The sequence below is a fragment of the Bos javanicus genome, chromosome 25 (genome assembly GCF_032452875.1).
Source record: "Bos javanicus breed banteng chromosome 25, ARS-OSU_banteng_1.0, whole genome shotgun sequence".
Taxonomy (NCBI): domain Eukaryota; kingdom Metazoa; phylum Chordata; class Mammalia; order Artiodactyla; family Bovidae; genus Bos; species Bos javanicus.
The window spans coordinates 12,837,719-12,858,128 of NC_083892.1; the positions used below are offsets into that span (position 1 = coordinate 12,837,719).

Consider the following 20,410-nt stretch of genomic DNA (forward strand, 5'->3'; position numbering starts at 1 on the left):
AACCCACCTGCCAATACAGGAAACGTAAGAGAGGCGGGTTCGATCCTTGGGTGGGGAAGATCCCCTGGAGGAAGGCGTAGCAACCCACTCCAGTATTCTTACCTGTAGAATCCCATGGACAGAGGAGCCTGGCAAGCTATAGTCCATAGGGTCGCACAGAGTCGGACACGACTGAAGCGACTTAGCAGCAGCAGCAATTATAGTCAAGACCTTTGGAGAGAAACAAGAAGCTGAGATTAACAAACTATTCTGCTTATACAAACAATTTTTAAAAGAGGGGCCCATTGCAAAAGAAAGGAGCAAACCTCACCCTGGGCAGCAGGTGCTACCAATTCTAAGTGCAATCCTTAGACTGACAATTAACTTTTTCAATGGACAATGTCAGGGAGCTCAGTTCCTCGGGTTTACATCTCCTCTCTCGCTTTGTGGTAGCTTGTGGTCTAGTGAGTCTAGGCCGCCTGACTCTCAAATCTAAAATACAAACAAGGTGAAACCTGAAGCCCGCAGCAGACACCTGTTGAGAGCGATAGCACCTCCCCGCGGACTCCACGAATCTTCGATTCCTCTAGGTTCCTCTTCGGCTGCGTTCGGCCGGCTCCCGTCCTGTCGGGCTCGGCTCTCTTCGGCTACGTTCGGCGGCTTTCGTCTCGGACTCGGCTCCCTTCGGCCACACTCGACTCTCTTCGGCATGGTCCGGCCCACTCTCGTCTCAGACTCGGCTTCCTTCGGCTACGTTCCGCCGCCGCCCCGGAAGGGCGCCCATGGAGCCGGGCTCGCCGGCTCGAGTGACGGCTATGGCGCCGCTTTTGGAATATGAGCGGCAGCTGGTGCTGGAACTGTTGGACGCCGACGGACTGGTAGTGTGCGCCCGCGGGCTCGGCGCGGACCGGCTCCTTTATCACTTCCTCCGGCTGCACTGCCACCCGGCGTGCCTAGTGCTGGTGCTCAACACGCAGCCGGCCGAGGAGGTGCGGCCGGCCGCCGGCGCGGGGGACAAGGGGACCCCTAGAGGGCTGGGGAGCCTCCTGAGTGGACGCAGGCCTCGCGCGGAGGCCAAGCCTCTGAGGGCGATACGGGGCCCTGACGCGGGCGGGAGGGCGTGGAGTAAGGGTCCCGGAGGTAGATGCAGGCCCCTGGCGCGCGTGCGGGAACGCTGAGACGGTGGGAGAGGTCCGGAGGTGGTTGCAGGACGCTGACGGAGGTGCCAGGACCCTGAGAGGGCGGCGGGGTCCTGAGGGAAGATGCGGGACCGTGACACAGGTGCGAGGACCCTGAGAGTGTTGGAGGGTCTCTGCGAGCAGTTAGGGGAGTTCATTTGAGGAGGATGGAGGTGGGGAGAAGGATCGGAGGTCTCTGGAGAGGGTGGGAGGATTCTTGGAGGAGGATATGGGTGGGAATAACGAGGCAGTCCTGAAGTTGGATATTAAGGGACTTGCTGGAGGCAGAGCAGTGAGGTCCCTAAAAAGGAACAGTGATGGGGATGGAGGAGTCGCTGAGGGGAATGGGAACTTAGGAGACGCTGAGGCTGGGGAAATCTAAGCAGGGAAGAGGACGTCCTGGGGGTTCACCCAGGCTTTGGGACAAGGGGCATAAGGTCAGAAGGGAAGGGAGCTGGAAGCTGAGCGTATTCCGAAAGGGTGCCTGGGTCAGGGAGAGTAAAGGACCCTGAGGAAAATAGGATACACCTGTGTTGTGGGATAGTGACAGGTGTCATAGCCTGGTTGACAAGTCTGATGAGCCCTTAGCTATCTAGAGCAGGTGGCCTCAAGGAAAATGCCAGCTGAGAAGAGTGACCATAAACTCCTAAGAACTGGGCACCGGGCTGATTCATCTGGGTATCCCTAGTGCTCGACTGGGACTTAGCACGACAGGTGCCCCCCAGGAAAAGTGGCATGGAACTGAAGATGTGAAGAACCAAAGGTCCCACTGACGTGATGAAATCCCCTCTGGGGGGACCCGGACAGAACTAATAGTCTAAAACCACCTGGGAAAAGGGTTCCCTTATTATCTTCTCACATGATACACGTGACTGCAAAGCCACCTCTGGCAGGCAGTATTTTCTAGGTAGCAGTCTTTTAGCCCAGGATTTTAAAGTCTTTTTGTTGTTAAACTGCTAATAACATCTCAAGTGCAATGAGTCTTTAGTGCAAACCCCAAAACAAAAATAAAACCCTAAGTAAATGTCAATTGATTGATTAGTGTTAAGTAGTAATTTGTGTGTTCATTATTAAGTTCATAATCTCTGAAAAAGGCAGCGTGTTTTAAGTACAAATGCTGCTGCTGTGCTATGCCGTGCTCAGTCGTGTCCTTTTTGTGACCCCATGGACTGTAGCCTGCCAGGCTCCTCTGTCCCTGGGATTCTCCAGGCAAGAATACTGAAATGGGTTGCCATTTCCTTCTGCAGGGCATATTCCCCACCCAGGGATGGAACCCAGGTCTCCTGAATTACTGGCAGATTCTTTACCTCTGACCCTTCAGGGAAGCTCTTTAAATAAAAACACTTGCAACCTATTAAAAACTGCCCTGTATTAAATAGTCTGCTAATCCAGTTTAATTTGATTTAGGAGTATTTTATCAACCAGCTGAAGATAGAAGGAGTTGAACATCTCCCTCGCCGAGTAACAAATGAAATCACAGGTAGCAATCGCTATGAAGTGTACACGCAAGGCGGTGTGATATTTGCAACAAGCCGAATACTTGTGGTTGATTTCCTGACTGATAGAATACCTTCAGATTTAATTACCGGTGAGAATTTGAAGCCTTATTGTTATTTGCATGTAAGTTTCTTTTTTTCCCATGCTTGTCTGTTCTCTCTGCTAAACTCCAGACTAGAACCTTATAAACAGCATTGGATGTTTTTTTGCTCAGCATTTTTCTTCCAGGTGTTAACACAATACCTGACACATTTTGGATGCTTAGTAAATATTTATGGCCTGAATAAGAAACTAAATGTAAGATGACATTTCTGTGTTTTTTAAGCTCGTATTCAGTCAATGCTTAGTAATTGGTGGTTGCTTTTAGAAGCTAATCAGATTTGAATGTTTATAAATATTCTTCGTATATCCCTTAAAGTAGTTTGGTTTTTCCTCTTTAAAGAGTATTTTTTTTTTAACCATGATTTTGAAATTTTCAAAACAATTTTTTTCAGTGTCATTTACTTACAGTGTTACATTGGTTTCGGGTGTATAACACAGTTAATTCTATATTTTATAGATTATACTCCATACAAATTTATTATAAAGATTGACTGTATTCCCTGAGCTGTACATTACGTCTTCAACTTGTTTCTTTTATACTTAGTACTTTGTGCCTCTTGATCTGCTTTTCGTATTTTGCTTCTCCCCCACCCCCTCCTCACTGGTACCGCTAGCTTGTGGTCTGTTCCTGTTTTTTTACATTTGTTTTTTTACATTTTTTACATTTGTTCCTGTTCATTTGTTTTATTTTTTAGATCCCACATAAAAGTAAAAACACAGTATTTGTCTTTTTCTGTCTGACTTACTTCTCTTAGCATAATACCCTCCAGGTCCATCCATGTTGTGGAAAATGGCAAAATTTCATTTTTTATTATGACTGAGCAATGGATATTTATATATATATACAGCACGTCTTCTTTATCCATTCCTCTACCTGTGGATATTTCAGTTGAATCTTATAGATAATGCTGCTATGAACATTGCAGTGCATATATCTTTTTCAATTAATGTTTTTATTTTCTCCAAATACCCAGGAGTGAAGTTGCTGGACCATATGGTACTTTTCTTTTTAATTCTTTGAGGAACCTCCATACATTTTCCATTGTGGCTATACCAATTTACATTCCCACCAAGAGTGCACAAGGGTTCCTTTTTTCCCCACAACATCAAAAACACTTATAACTTCTTGTCTTTTTCACAGTAGACATTCTGAGAGGTGTGTAGTGATATCTCATTGTTTGTCTCTGTTGGCCAATGTTGGAAAAATGCCTATTCAGGTCCTCGGCCCCTTCTGTTTTAATCAAGTTTTTTTCTTTTTTTGATACTGAGTTGTATGAATTTTTTATACATTTTAGATACTAATCTTTTATTGGAAATATTGTTTGCAAATATCTTCTCCCATTCAGTAGGTTGCTTTTTCATTTGTTGGTTGGCTTCCTTCACTGTGCAAAAGCTTTTTAATTTGGTATAGGCTCATTTGATTATTTTTGTTTTTGTTTCCCTTGCCTAAAGAGACAGATTCAAAAAGTATTGCTAAGACAGATGTCAGAGAGCCTACTGCCTATGTCTTCTCCAAGGAGTTTTATGGTTTCAGATCTTAAATGTTGGTTTCTAGTCCATTTTGAGTTTATTTAATACAGTGTGAGAAAAATGTTCTGATTTCATTCTTTTACATGTAACTGTCTAGATTGCCCAGCACCACCTATTGAAGAGAGTCTTTTCCCCATTTTGTTGTGGTGGTTTAGTCACTAAGTCATGTCCGACTCTGCGACACCATGAACTGCAACACGCCAAGTTTCCCTGTCCTTCATTATCTCCCAGAGTTTGTTCAAGTTCATGTCCTTTGAATTGGTGATGCCATCCAACCATCTTGCCCTCTGCCGCCCTCTTCTCCTTTTGCCTTCAGTTTTCCCATCATGAAGGTATTTTCCAGTGAATCGGCTCTTTGCATCAGGTGGCCAAAGTATTGGAGCTTCAGTTTCAGCATCAGTCCTTCCAGTAAATATTCAGGACTGATTTCCTTTAGGATTGACTGGTTTGATCTCCTTGCAGTCCAAGAGACTCTCAAGAGTCTTCTGTAGTACCACAATTTGAAAGCATCAGTTCTTCAGTACTCAGCTTTCTTTATGGGCCAACTCTCACATCCATACATGACTACTGGAAAAATCATGGATCTGACTATACAGACCTTTGTGAACAAAATGATGTTTTTGCTTTTTAATACACCATCTAGTTTTGTCATAGCTTTTCTTCCAAGGAGCAAGTGTCTTTTAATTTCATGACTGCAATCACTGTCAGCAGTGATTTTGGAGCCCAAGAAAAGAAAATCTGTCACTACTTCAACTTTTTCCCTTTCTATTTGCCATGAAGTGATGTTAATTAATTGACCACATGCTTGAGTTTATTTCTGGTCTTTCTGTTTTGTTCCATTGATATTTGTGTCTGGTTTGGGGCCAGAACCATACCGTTTTGATTGCTATAGCTTTGTAGTATAGTCTCAAGGAAGGTGATAGCTCCAGTGTTGTTCTTTTCTCTCAAGATTGGTTTTGCTCTTTGAAGTCTTGTGGTTCCAATCAAATTATTTGTTCTAATTCTTTAAAAAATGTCATAGATATTTTGATTTGGATAGCATTAAATCTGTAGATAGCTTCAGGTAGTATGGTCATTTTAACAATATTAATTCTTCCAGTTCATGAACAAAATATATTTCTATTTGTCTTCAGTTTCTTTCATCAGTGTCATAGTTTTCAGAAATCAGATCTTTCACCTCCTTGGTTAATTTATTGTTAGGTATTTTATTCTTTTTGATTAAGTTGTAAAATGGATTATTGTATTGATTTCTCTTTTTAATACCTAATACTTAGTGTAAAGAAACACAAACAGATTTCTGTATATTAATCTTGTAGCCTACAACTTAATTTATGTATTCTCAAAGTTTTTTGATGGAGTTTTTAGCATTTTCTATATATAGTATATATTTGGAAATAGTTTTACTTCTTCATTTCCAATTTGGATGCTTTTATTTCTTTTTCTTGTCTGCTTGCTGAGGGCAGGCCTTTTAATACTATGTAAATAGAAGTGGGGAAAGTGGACATCCTTGTCATGTCCCTGATTTTAGAGGAAAAACTTTCAGCTTTTCACCATTGAGTATAACATTAGCTGTGGGTTTGTTATAAATGGCTTTTATTATGTTGAGGTGTGTTCTCTCTATCCAACTTTGTTGACAGTTTTTATCATAAATGGATGTTGAATTTTGTCAAATGCATTTTCTGTATCTATTGAGAAGATTATGTGATTTTTATCCTTTGTTTTGTTAATGGTTCAGTATTCACAAGTCAAGTTTCAATATTGAACCATCCTTGCATCCCTGGAATAAATCACACTTGGTCATGAAGTGTGATCCTTTTTATATATTGTTGAATTCAGTTTGCTAATATTTTGTTGAGGATTTTTGCATCTGTGTTCGTCAGGGATATTTTCTCTTTTTTATAGTGTCTTTTTCTGGTTTTGGTATCAGAGTAATGCTGACCTGGTAGAATGAGTTTTGAGGTGTTTCATCCTCTGATTTTTTTGATAGTTTGAGAACCATAGGTATTTACTTTTCCTGTAATGTTGGGTGGAATTCCTAGCCCTAGATTTTTCTTTGTTGGGATTTTTTTATTAGTGATTCAGTTTTTATTACTAGTTAGATATTTTATTTTTTTCTGATTCAGTCTTTGAAGATTGTATGTTTCTAGGAGTTTATCCATTTCTTCTAGGTTGTCCAATTTGCTAGCATATAAGTCTTAGTATATTCTCTTATGACTATTTATATTTCTGTGATATAAATTGTAAGTTTGCTTCTTTCATTTCTAATTTTATTTGGGCCCTTCCCCTTTTTCTTGTCTTGAAGAGTCTTGCTAAAGGATCAATTTTGTCTTTTCAAAACAAAAAACAACTCTTAGTTTATTGATCTTTTCTATTGTTTGTTTGGTTTTTTTGGTCTCTATTTGCACTCAGGTTTTTATTTTCTTCTTTCTGCTGACTTTGGGCTATGTTTTTTTCTAATTCCTTTAAATGGAAAATTAGGTTGTTTACTTGAGAAGTTTCTTGTTTCTTGAGGTAGGCCTGTATCACTTTAAACTTCCCTCTTAGAACTGCTTTAACTGTATCCCATGACTTTGGAAAGTTATGTTTCTGTTTTCATTCATATCAAGGAATTTTTAAATTTCCTATTTGATATCTTTGTTGGCCTATTGGTTTTTTAGTAGCATGTTGTTTATCTACATGTGTTTGTATTTTTCCATTTTCTTCTTGTATTGATTTCTGGTTTCATTACTGTTGTAGTTGGAAAAGATCCTTGATATAATTCCACTCTTCTTAAATTTACTTAAGGACTTAAGTCCTTCTAGGACTAGTATGCTAGTCTTTCTAGCATTTTTCACTTTATTGTATGTTTTAGTTCTGATTAGCTCTTTTTTGTATTTTTCTAGTTCTTTGTTAAAGTTCTCACTATGTTCCTCTGTTCTTTTCCCAAGTTCAGTCAGTCAGTAAGTTCAATCGCTCAGTCATGTCCGACTCTTTGTGACCCAATGAACAGCAGCACGCCTGGCCTCCCTATCCATCACCAACTCCTGGAGTCCACCCAAACCCATGTCCATTGAGTCGATGATGCCATCCAACCATCTCATCCTCTGTCGTCCCCTTCTCCTCCTGCCCTCAATCTTTCTCAGCATCAGGGTCTTTTCAAATGAGTCAGCTCTTCGTATCATGTGGCCAAAGTATTGGAGTTTCAGCTTAAACATCAGTCCCTCCAATGAACACCCAGGACTGATCTGCTTTAGAATGGACTGGTTGGATCTCCTTGCAGTCTAAAGGACTCTCAAGAGTCTTCTCCAACACCACAGATCAAAAGCATCAATTCTTCAGCACTCAGCTTTCTTTATAGTCCAACTCTCACATACATACATGACCACTGGAAAAACCATAGCCTTGACTAGACGGACCTTTGTTGACAAAGTAATATCTCTTCTTTTTAATATGCTGTCTAGGTTAGTCATAACTTTCCTTCCAAGGAGTAAGTGTCTTTTAATTTCATGGCTGCAATCACCATCTGCAGTGATTTTGGAGCCCAGAAAAATAAAGTCTGACACTGTTTCCCTATCTATTTCCCATGAAGTGATGGGACCAGATGCCATGATCTTAGTTTTCTGAATGTTGAGCTTTAAGCCAACTTTTCACTCTCCTCTTTCACTTTCATCAAGAGGCTCTTCAGTTCTTCTTCACTTTCTGCCATAAGGGTGGTGTCATCTGCATATCTGAGGTTATTGATATTTCTCCCGGCAATCTTGATTCCCGCTTGTGCTTCTTCTAGCCCAGCGTTTTTCATGATGTACTCTGCATATGAGTTAAATAAGCAGGGTGACAATATACAGCCTTGACGTCCTCCTTTTCCTATTTGGAACCAGTCTGTTGTTCCATGTCCAGTTCTAACTGTTGTTTCTTGACCTGTATACAGGTTCCTCAAGAGGCAGGTCAGGTAGTCTGGTATTCCCATCTCTTTCAGAATTTTCCACAGTTTATTGTGATCCACACAGTCAAAGGCTTTGGCATAGTCAATAAAGCAGAAATAGATGTTTTTCTGAAACTCTCTTGCTTTTTGATGATCCAGTGAATGTTGGCAATTTGATCTCTGGTTCCTCTGCCTTTTCTAAAACCAGCTTGAACATCTGGAAGTTCACGGTTCATGTACTGCTGAAGCCTGGCTTGGGGAATTTTTGAGCATTACTTTACTAGCGTGTGAGATGAGTACAGTTGTGCGGTAGTTTGAGCATTCTTTGGCATTGCCTTTCTTTGGGATTGGAATGAAAACTGACCTTTTCCAGTCCTGTGGCCACTGCTGAGTTTCCCAAGTTCAGTGAGCATTTTTATGACTCTTATTTTAAACTCTTTATCAGGTAAATTACTTATCTCTGTTCCTTAGGGTTTTTTCCTCAGAATTCTATCTTGCTCTTTTGTTTGGAACATATTCTTCTGTATTCTTATTTTACTTGACTTTCTCTGATTGTCCCTATGAAGTTAGGCAACACAGTTACCTTTCCCAGTCTTGAATCCATGTCCCTGTGTGGGCATGTCCTTTGCAGTCTGTGTGCCCCATGGGTGCTTTTGGTGGGAGAGCTGGATCTGAAGAGAGCAAAGACTGCATCTTCCCTGAGAGTGTGCTGGTGGAGCTGTCTTGTTGGGGGATAGGGCTGGGGCAGGAGGGGCCGGAGCAGGAGCCTGGTACAGGCTGGTAGGGTGGGAGGGGCGGCGGGGTCCTGCAGGGCAGCTGGAGCACCAGGCAGCTTTCAGTCTGCTGCCTCTGCTGAGATGTCTAGGCATACTTGCTCTCTTCAAGAGTGGAATCTAGGTTTTCTGCAGCCCACTGGTAAGCCCCACTGGTTTCCAAACCAGCCAAGGGGGCTCGTCTTCCCAGTGCTGGACCCCTGGTACCCAACGTGGGGTTCAAACCCCTCAGTCTTCAGAGAGGATCCCTGAGCCTGCAAGATCTCCCTCCTCTTCTGGGCCACCCACTGGGGCTGTGGGTCCCAACGAGATCTCTTTTCCTCCCCTCCTGTCAGACTCCCTGGGGTTCTTTCTCCATAGCCTTGGTTGTAGGAGAGCCGTTCTACTGGTCTACAGGTCATTCTGAGAGAGAGTTGCTCTGTATGTCATTGTAGTTTTGATGTGTTCATGGTGGGTAGGACGGTGGTGAGCTCAGGGTCTTCAAACTCCACCATCTTGATCCCAACTCTCTCCCATGATTGAAATTAAACTAAGCAGTTGCTTAGTTATTTTGAGAATGGTTTAATGGTAGCCAGAATTAATGTAGAGATAGAATCATTTTTCACTGTTGTTTGTCCTTCGGGAAAGCTTTTCTGATTTCCCCAAAGATAATTTAGGGGCCCCGCCTCTGTCCTCCCCAGTCAGAGCACTTCAGAACACCACACTGTATTTGCCTGTTTGTCTATCGCTCATGAGATGGCAAGCCTCCTAAGAGTAAGGAACAACTTCATCCCAGGCTGAGTAACTGGTACATAGTAGATACCAAACACACATATGTTAGGTGAATGATGTGTGTATATACTGTGGTCTTCAGTGAACTTCTAAAGGGCAGAGAGGTGCTGAAATTCATAATTGACCTTCCTACAATATCTAACACATTGCCCTGAGCCTCAAAGACCCTCAAGAAATATTTAATGCATAAATGTATGAATGACTGTTTTTTAATGGAAATGTCATTTGTAATACTTTATAATTTTATGTATTTGTTTTTTCTGTGCTGGGTTTTCATTGCTGAGTGGCCTTTTCTCCAGTTGCTTTGAGCAGGGGCTACCCTGTAGTTGTGGTGTGTGGGCTGATTCTCATTGTGGTGTCTTCTCTTGTGGAGCGTGGGCTCTGGGGCACACGGGCTTCAGTAGTTGTGGCTCCCAGGCTCTAGAGCACAAGCTCACTAGTTGTGGTGCCTTGGCCTAGTTACTCCATGACATGTGGAATCTTCCCGGATCGGGGATTGAAATTGGCAGGCAAGTTCTTTACCACTGAGTCACCAGGGAAGCCCTGAACCAATGTTTCATATGATTCATAGTGAACTGATTGATGAAAATTTTGCTGTACTTTTATATTTATCAGTTATAAGCCATGACAGGGCTGTACAGTTAGGGTCAGACTTGGTTGACTTTGAAGGGTAACACCACTGCTTACAAGCAAATTACTTAATTTTCCAAAGTCTCAGTTGTCTCATTGCTTACGTTGAGAAAATAGTGCCTTGTGAAGTTATCATAAGGACTAAATGAGGTAAAATAAATATAATTGCTAGTACAGTACATGGTACATAATAAATAATAGATAATAGCAAAAAATAAAGGCTTTGTATAGCCCAAAATCTTGATACATTGTAATAAAATATTTTACTGCTTGTTGCTGCTGCTGCTAAGTCGCTTCAGTCGTGTCTGACTCTGTGCGACCCCATAGACGGCAGCCCATCAGGCTCCGAAGTCCCTGGGATTCTCCAGGCAAGAACACTGGAGTGGGTTGCCATTTCCTTCTCCAATGCATGAAAGTGAAAGGGAAGTCGCTCAGTCGTATCTGACTCTTCACGACCCCATGGACTGCAGCCCACCAGGCTCCTCCGTCCATGGATTTTCCAGGCAAGAGTACTGGAGTGGGGTGCCATTGCCTTCTCTGTTACTGCTTGTTGGTTTCTTATAAATTTAGCTTTACTTAAGTCCCAGGGACGGGAAGCCTGGTGGGCTGCCGTCTCTGGGGTCGCACAGAGTCGGACACGACTGAAGCAACTTAGCAGCAGCAGCAGCAGCAGCAAGTTGATAAAATGGAAAAAAGTATTGAAATGACCACTAGATGTCAGTATTACTCTGTGACTCCCAGTAACAGTTCAACCTAATTAGGCAGAAAGCAATCTGAATCGAAGGACTATGCAAAGTGTAGTTTATAGGTGGTTCCTAATTAAAATGCCATTCCCATTTCTGATTGATTCCCAGCCAATAATGAAGCTGGAGCTGTTAGTGCTCCTTGGCTGAATAGAATGCAAATGAGCCAAAGAAATGAATCCCTTCAAATGCTGCAACCCCTGGGATCATCGTCTATCCCCCACATTCTCCCAGCCCCCGTAGGAGCTTTCAACACAGCTGTTACAGACCAGTGTCCTAGGAACATGTAACCCCCTGGGAAGTCCTGAATGCACCAGCCCTAACTTGTTCCTGTCTCTAGCTCTTAGCATCACTGCACCCACCCTAGGCATCCCTGCCAACATGACTTCTCAGTAGTGGGAGAACTGTGAAAATATCTCCCCAGATTATACTTTCAAACATACAGGGAAAAAGGGTCCTTTCATTGTTTAGCATATTCTGACATCTCTAAATAGACCTCAGAACACACTTTCCTTGGGAAACTTAAAGGAAAAAAAAAGTTCCATGTTAGATTTGCATACCCAGTGCTGTAATTCAGCTTTATCGTCATTCAGACTGTATGTCATTTTTAACATTAACTATTAGTAAAGATCAGTTGCCAGTGGTCCCTTATTTGGCAGGAATGAGATAGGTGCTGGAGACAAAGATGACAAGATGGCAGGGTGCTGTCCTGAGTTAGGCGGCCTCTGGGTTGGAGCTCACCGTCACCAGGTGCAGCTGTGTGACCTTGGGCAAGTTTCTCCACTTGTGTGTGGCTCAGTTTTCTCTCATTTCTCTTAGGATTATTGTGAGGGTAAACTGACATCAGGTGTATGAAATTCTTTGCATTATGCATGGCACATAGTAAGCACTCTCTGAGTACTTCTTTTTATAATGATCTTGTGCCCAAGCAGGAGGAGATAGGCGTAAAGAAATAATTACAGTGCAGCAAAATGAGATGCCAAAATGTGGCACTAGAACTGTACCCGGAAGCCTAACTTACTTGTACTTTTTTAAGGGGGAGGGGTGCGTGGTCCTCAGATGATGTCACCTAGTAGGAAGAATATAGCTGTGTTATCAGACACTCATGATTTGGAACCTTTGGCCTCCATTTACTTGCAGGGTGACCGTGGTCAAGTTGCTTTTTCCTGATCTCTATAGTAATACCTACCCCATAGAGTTATTTTGAGGATTCAGTGAAATAAAAATCTATAAAAATACCTAAGCCCAGTGCTTAGGGCTGGGATAGAGTATACTTCTCTTCTCCCTCCTCCTTATGGCTTCCAAAAGAATGACAACCTTTTGGAGCACACCATTTTCTTAACTTGAGATTCACCTTTTCTTTAGAAGTCTATTTTCTAACTTTCATGTCCTATTTCATCCAGGACCACAACTGTGGCCCAGAAACATATTTGGAAAAACCCACCTGCTGGGTACTGAGTATTTCTGAGTAGTAGATTAGCTGTGCACATATACTGGTGTTGGCTTCCCCTGGAAAAAGGAAGTGGCAACCCACTCCAGTATTCTTATCTGGAAAATCCCAATCCATGGGATCGCAAAAGAGTCAACTAAACAACAACAACATTTACTGGTGTTATTGAAAATCCTTTGTCTACAAATTTCTACTTAGCACTATTTATTTTTACTGTCTTTGAAAAGCAGTTTGCTTGGCTAGAATAAATTTCAGCTCCATCTACCTCAATCTACATTTAAATACCAAAACAGTAGAATCTGAATTGAGTCTACTGAACTACTAGGAGTCATGGGTTACTATTGTCATTTTCCAGACCCCAGGAGTGATGAGAATGGGAGCAAAAACATGCCAGTGAGTTTACAGCAAATATATATGGTACCCGGCTTGGTTTAGGTCTAAAAGGCAAGAATTGTCATAGAATAATTGACATCTGTGCACTCGTGTCATTTCACGTCTCTCTCTAATTTCCCACTAATCGTACTGCACCACAGAGGCGTGTGTCTATGATATATGCACATGAGAAATCATCTGGTCCAGAACTCTCTTTTTCTAATTAAAGAAACGTGTATATCCTTGTTTTTGCAATTCAGAGGTGTCATTGTCACATCCACCCCACAAAACAGATGTTTAAGCATTTTTTTTTAGATTTTTATTTCAAATAGACTAATTTATCTTTCAGTAGAATATACTCTGATTCTGAAAGTTGAATTCTTATAATAAGTGAAGCAGATGTTCCCCAGACTTCTGAAAGGCAGCTATTTTGCAAAGTTCACATCTGATTCACATATAAAAGAACAAATGGCCCACTTGACTTTGAGAAATTCTTCTTCCACCAGGTCAGACACATCCCTCCTCAGGGCCTTTGCTCTTATCCTTCTTTCGGCTGGAACTCTTGTGGCCCACATGGTCACAAGGCTCACCCTCTCATCTCCATCCAGCCTTTACTCACTTAAGACCTCAGTGAGGCGTACCCTATCTGAAATTGCAAATCCTAAAAAATACAACAAACTAGTGAATATGACCAAAAAAGAAGCAAACTTACAGATACAAAGAACAAATTCGAGGACTGTCCAGTGGTTAAGACTCCATGCTTCCACTGCAGGGGTCATGGGTTCCACCCCTGGTCAAAGAAGTTCCACGCGCCTCAAAGTGCAGTGAAAAAAAAAAAAAGAACATATTAGTGTTACCAGAGAGTAGAGGGAAGGAAGGGGCAATATTGGGGTAAAGGATTAGTAAATACAACTATTAGATATAAAATAAGCCACAAGGATATATTGTACAACATGGGTAATATAGCCAATATTCTATGATAGCTATAAATGGAGTATAACCTTTCAAAATTGTGAATCACTGTATTATATACCTATAACTATAATATTGTATATCAACTACAATTTTTTTAAAGATTAAATAAGTAAGAAAATTGCAAACCACCACCTCTTACACATACTCCTTGTCTTCCTCTGATTCATTTTTTTCCCTCAGCACTTATCCCTTATAACAACTAAATATCTTACTTACTTATATTACTTATTATAAATGCCACAGGACAGCTTTTCGTGTTTTGTTTGTGGCTGTATCCTCAGCCTAGAATAGCTTGCCTATGCTCAAATAAGGCATTCAGGAAAACTGTGATGAATAAGTGAAAGCAAGCATAAAAATGACATGTCTTTGTATACTCTAAATTATGATTTTTCCCCCCTCAGGCATCTTGGTATATAGAGCTCACAGAATAATCGAGTCTTGTCAAGAAGCATTCATCTTGCGCCTCTTCAGACAGAAAAACAAACGTGGTTTTATTAAAGCCTTCACAGACAACGCTGTTGCCTTTGACACTGGCTTTTGTCACGTGGAAAGAGTGATGAGAAATCTTTTTGTAAGGAAGCTGTATCTGTGGCCAAGGTAAACAGCATTATGTGACCAATTTCTGCAAGAGAAACTGGTGTACTTTAATTTCACACTTTAATGTAGTATTTATTGTCACTGTACTTGATACATGCTAGTCAGGTTTATAACAGTGCACCCAGGTATAGATAAATGGTCACCACATTTGTTATTCTTTTGATAAAAAAGAGAGATTTGTTGGTTATTTTTCCGGTAGTCCAAGGCCATCACTTTCTTGTTCATTTAGTGAAATCCCTAGGGATCTGGAGGCTCATGTGTACAACAGAATTAGGTGAACTACAAATTTACTGGCTAAGATTCTAACTTCCACTTTGAAAACTACCCATCAGCAGCGGGGAAGAGGATGGGATAAATTGGCAGATGGGGTTGACATACATTACTGTAAATAAAATAGAAAACTAGTAGGGACCTACTGTATAGCACAGGGAACCACTCAGTGCTCTTTAATGACCCCATGGGAAAAGAATCTAGAAAAGGGTGGGCATATGTATATGTTAAGGCTTCCCTGGTGGCTCAGATGGTAAAGAATCTCCCTGCAGTGCAGAAGACCTGGGTTCAGTCCCTGACCCTTGCCCTATTTGACTAATACTTCTGGCTCAGAGGTTAAAGTGTCTGCCCGCAATGCAGGAGACCCGGTTTCGATCCCTGGGTCGGGAAGATCCCCTGGAGAAGGAAATGGCAACCCACTCCAGTATTCTTGCCTGGAGAATCCCACAGACAGAGGAGCCTGGTAGGCTACAGTCCACGGGGTTGCAAAGAGTCGGACATGACTGAACTAATTCACTTTCACTTTCCATTTATATGGTTAAAAGTAATCCTGAAAACATTGTCACCTGGCTTTCCATTTTGCTTCTTAATTACATTTGTTGTTCGGTCACTCAATCATGTCTGACTCTTCGTGAGCCGGTGGACTGCAGCACACCAGCCTTCCCTGTCCTTCACTATCTCCCAGAGTTTGCTCAAATCCATGTCTATTGAGTCGATGATGCCATCCAACGGTCTCATTCTCTGCTGCTCCTTCCCCTTCTGCCCTTAATCTTTCCAAGCATTAGGGTCTTTTCAAATGAGTTAGTTCTTCACATTAGGTGTCCAAAGTATTGGATTTTCAGCTTCAGTATTAGTCCTTCCAATGAATATTCAGGACTGATTTCCTTTAGAATTGACTTGTTTGATCTTCTTACAGTCCATTTACAAAAAGCTGTTAGAGTAAACACAGGGCTCTTACAACTTTAGAAAATATTTTTAAAATGTTTGTCTTTTTAGATTCCATGTAGCAGTAAACTCGTTTTTAGAACTGCATAAACCCGAAGTCGTAGAAATTCATGTTTCTATGACACCTGCCATGCTTGCTATACAGACTGCTATTCTGGACATCTTAAATGCCTGTTTAAAGGAATTAAAATGCCATAACCCGTCACTTGAAGTTGAAGATTTATCTTTAGAAAATGCTATTGGAAAACCTTTTGACAAGGTACTCTATTTCTCTTCCTTTTTAAGCACTGTTTATGATGGTGTAATTTTTAAGTATGCAAGTTATTTTAATATTTATAATGTTCTCAGTAGGAATTTGTTGTCATTTTAAAATTAGGTTGGAGGTGATTTAAAGTATATCTTCTTTGGTTTACTGGAAAGTAATTTGTAGTTGAATACATTGATTGGCATCTAAGCATAATTCTGATTTTTGCAATTATACAATGACTGTCTTTTTTTTTTAAGTATATGTAAGAGAACATATGTAAGAGAACTTTCCTGGTGGCTCAGATGGTAAAGTGTCTGCCTACATTGTGAGAGACCCGGGTTCGATCCCTGGGTTGGGAGGATCCTCTGGAGAAGGAAATGGCAACCCACTCCAGTACTCTCGCCTGGAAAATCCCGTGGACGGAGGAGCCTGGTAGTCTACAATCCATGGGGTGGCAAAGAGTCGGACACAACTGAGCGACTAAACTTTCACTCCAAGAGAACGATGAATAACCTTTTGCTCTGAAACGACAATATTTTAATATCTACAAGTAGAAGAGTGTACATAAGAATGCTTCATAATTTATTGTGATCTCTTATTGGGAATAAAAATAATTGGGATGAGTTTTGATTACTAAGGAATGTGAAACTTGCTCTGTCTTAAAATTACATTCTGAAGTGAGAAAATGGTAAGACTGTAGTCTAGGAATGTTTATTTCAACTAATTTTTTCATCATAGATTAATATTAATACAGGTACATAAATGTCTAAGATCAAATTGTATGTCTAGAGAAAAACTAAAAAAATTCCAGGCAGCTTTTTTTTCATATTTTTGTAGAACAAGTTCTTTTCTTTCAAATTCTGAATCAATCTCTTTGTCACTAAAAATAATGCATAGTGATTTTTAAAAGGGAAAAATTTAAGTCCTTATTTTTCTGATTCTTCCAAAAAGTCTTTTTACTGTGGAATAATGATGCATAAAAGCCATTCCATGTGTTTTGTGCCTCTGTTTTTAAAATGTATTTTAATTTAGTGCCTAGTATACCAAAAACACCTCTCACATTCTTCTAATGGTACATATATCTGTGTGGTGGTGGTTTAGTCACTAAGTTGTGCCTGAGTCTTGTGACCCCATGGAGTGTAGTCCGCCAGGCTTCTCTGTCCGTGGCATTTCCTAGGCAAGAATACTGGAGTGGGTTCCCATTTCGTTTCCAGGGAATCTTCCAACCCAGGGATTAAACCCGGGTCTCCTGCACTGCAGGCAGATTCTTTACCACTGAGCTACCAGGGAAGCCCCCGTATATGTCCCTAGAAAAGCAAAATATAGCCAGATATGCTTTGCACTAAATTTCTGTAAGTCATCCCCTGGTCAGTGAAAGTCAAAGTATTGTTTTACGTATTCATCTCATAACCAAAACAAAATATAGGCATAATTTGCATTTGTTAGAAAATTTAAGTTTTGTTAATGGTTTTAGAAAAGATTTTTACAAAAGATGATGTACAAAAGACTTACATGTCCCAATTTATCTAGGACAGTCACAGTGTCTGCCTGTTGTCCTGGAGTAATTATTAATAGTGTCATTTCATTTTCACAAGAGTTCCAGTTTGGGCAGTAGATTATTTGGTCTTCTAAATATTACTTCCATTCAGTATTAAATGTGTTAGATAAGATGCCATGTAGTGAAACTGCTTCTGAAGCATGCTACATTATCCCTTTTAGTTACAGAATCAGCTTGTGAAGGAGATATGCATATGTATAGCTGTGGATATACATAAAGCTGTTCTGTGTTTTAGACAATTTTTTAGGATCTTAAAAAGTATTCAGATTTATTTGGTTGTTAACAAATATTTTCTCATCCTTGAATCACACTGAATAATAAACACATCTTTTATAGCAGCAAACTGTGGTCTGATGATACTAATTTGATACATGTAGCTTCCCTGGTTTATGTCTTCTCCATCATCCAACTGGCTCTCACATCTCTATCCATACAGGACTTGGCAGAAGTTAAATGTGTCTGAATTACTTGCTTTGATTCTGCATAAAAGTGAATAATTGAGTATCTGATGTTTATCAGGACCTTTGTCTCCTAATAATGTAAATGCGGGTAATTATGAATTGACTATATCTGATCATAAAGATTGTAGTGATGACACTCTGCTTTACATTTGGAAAATCAAACATTCTAATTAGGACATTCTGAGTCTTATGAACTTAAATTTTCTGTCCACTTCCTTGGAAGATAATGTTTTTTGTTTTTATTTTTTAAAACCATTGTGGTAAAGCTTACATAACAAAATTTACCATTTTAACCATTTTTAGGTATACAAGGGATAATGTTTGTTGCAAGTATCATTTGTATTAATAATAGCTATATTAAATATCTCTTAGCAATATTTTATTCTTGTTTTAGACAATTCGCCATTACTTAGATCCTTTGTGGCACCAGCTTGGAGCCAAGACTAAATCCTTGGTTCAGGATTTGAAGATATTACGAACCCTGCTGCAGTATCTCTCTCAGTATGATTGTATCACATTTCTTAATCTTCTGGAATCTCTCAGAGCAACAGAGAAGGCATTCGGTCAGAATTCAGGTGGGACATAAAAATACTAGTATTATTCTAGGAACTGACTTGAATGAAGTACTAGATTTTGTTGGGGAGTCAGGTGTGCAGAGTGCTGTATTCAAGTACATGATATACTGAGATGTCAAATTATGTTTTATGTTCATAGCACAGGGATATAGATTTCATTGATAGCTAATGTTTCTACCTACTTCTGTTCTGTATATTAATAAATATTCATATCCATTCCAGGCAGTTTTATTTCTAGAAAAGACCATATATCACAGGTAGTCCCCAGCTTAGAAATAGGTTGTATTCTGAAAGTTGTTATGAACTTAAAATTCATTTCCCTAAAGAAACGGCAAGGGAATATGGAGTTTCATTAGCCAAAGAATGAAAAGAGATTTGTAGGGAAGCATACATATGCCGCTGTCCACCAACTGGATTTTCTACCAGCCACATTCTTGCCTCATTACTGTGACTTTTCTCACTGTCTGGCAAGACCAGTGATTTTTAAAGTGTGCCCCAGGGGCCCCTGGGGCCAAGATTTAATAAAGTTAATATTTCTTATTGCTTCATCAGGAACTTTCTTGAGTCATAAGCTACAAATGCACAGTGTTGAAGAATGCATTGATTGCTAGTGAACTTTGGGTCCACTGCCTTCATCTGTGCTTGGGCACCAGCAGCATAACCCACCGACGCTTTTGCACCATCATTAGAAACGTCAACACCGTGGGGGAAATTCAGTAATAGTACTAGTATGAGAGTAGTTTTGAGCTCACAGACCATCCCCCTGAAAACGTCTTGGGGACCCCCAGGGATCTGTAGGCTGCACTTTGAAAACCACCAGTCTAGCCAAACAGTGACAGAGACCATAACAAGGGAGGTGTGGTTGGGAGATGAACAAGCTGGTGACTGGTTGATATATAGGTCGTGTGACCTTCAGAGATTCTCTGAAGTTAACCATAAATTGAAAGCTTTTTTGTTTTCCACTTAACTTTTTATGTTAGGTTGGCTCTTTCTTGACTCCAGCACCTCAATGTTTGTAAATGCTCGAGCAAGGGTTTATCATGTTCCAGATGCAAAAATGAGTAAAAAAAGCAGACTGCCTGAAAAACTGGAGATTAAAGAAGAACAAGGTATCTTGTATGATTAAGTCTTCAAACATGTCTTTTGTTTACATATTTGGTATGGAAAAGCTTATCAAGTTACAGTATAACTTTAAATCTCATTCGACTGTGTGAAAAATAATTACTTGTTACATGTAACATATGTGATCTATGTTAAAAAATATTTGGAATGGATTCATTGCCAGGGGATTCCGAATAACTACTACATAAGAATGGTGGTGGTTTTTTTTTTTTTTAACTTCAGAATAATTACTGTTTGGGCACTTAAGGTCTTAGTGGACTGTTTTAACATCCCGTTTCAGTTCAGTTCAGTCACTTAGTTGTTTCCAACTCTTTGCAACCCCATGTACTGCAGCACGCCAGGCCTCCCTGTCCATCACCAACTCCCGGAGTGTACTCAGACTCACATCCATTGAGTTGGTATGCCACCTAACCATCTCATCCTCTGTCATCCCCTCCTCCCACCTTCAATCTTTCCCAGCATCAAGATCTTTTCAGATGAGTCAGTTCTTCACATCAGGTGGCCAAAGTATTGGAGCTTCAGCTTCAGCATCAGTCTTTCCAATGAATATTCAGGACTGATTTCCTTTGGGATAGATTGGTTGGATCTCCTTGCAGTCCAGATCAGATCAGATCAGATCAGTTGCTCAGTCATGTCCGACTCTTTGTGACCCCATGAATCACAGCACGCCAGGCCTCCCTGTCCATCACCAACTCCCGGAGTTCACTGAGACTCACGTCCATCGAGTCAGTGAT

At 40.7% G+C, this 20,410-nt stretch overlaps 1 protein-coding gene and 1 long non-coding RNA gene across 4 annotated transcripts in view; one reads left to right on the forward strand and one right to left on the reverse strand.

The window, feature by feature from the left end:
* Positions 1-674, reverse strand: part of LOC133238258 (uncharacterized) — a 41,314-nt gene extending 40,640 nt beyond the window's left edge. For both annotated transcript variants that reach the window (XR_009733489.1, XR_009733490.1), the window contains exons 1-2: positions 311-674; positions 103-210 (exon numbers count right to left, since the gene is read on the reverse strand). This is a non-coding gene — a long non-coding RNA (uncharacterized LOC133238258). The remainder of the gene's footprint in view (positions 1-102; positions 211-310) is intronic.
* Positions 675-761: 87 nt separating this feature from the next.
* Positions 762-20,410, forward strand: part of ERCC4 (ERCC excision repair 4, endonuclease catalytic subunit) — a 41,239-nt gene continuing 21,590 nt past the window's right edge. Inside the window, exons 1-6 of one of the 2 annotated variants that reach the window (XM_061401150.1) lie at positions 762-968; positions 2,565-2,745; positions 14,303-14,498; positions 15,765-15,972; positions 18,374-18,554; positions 19,535-19,663. In XM_061401150.1, coding sequence (XP_061257134.1) covers positions 762-968; positions 2,565-2,745; positions 14,303-14,498; positions 15,765-15,972; positions 18,374-18,554; positions 19,535-19,663 — 1,102 coding nt within the window. Of the gene's footprint in view, positions 969-2,564; positions 2,778-14,302; positions 14,499-15,764; positions 15,973-18,373; positions 18,555-19,534; positions 19,664-20,410 lie in introns of those variants that run through there. The other variant, XM_061401151.1, reaches the window with a different exon arrangement.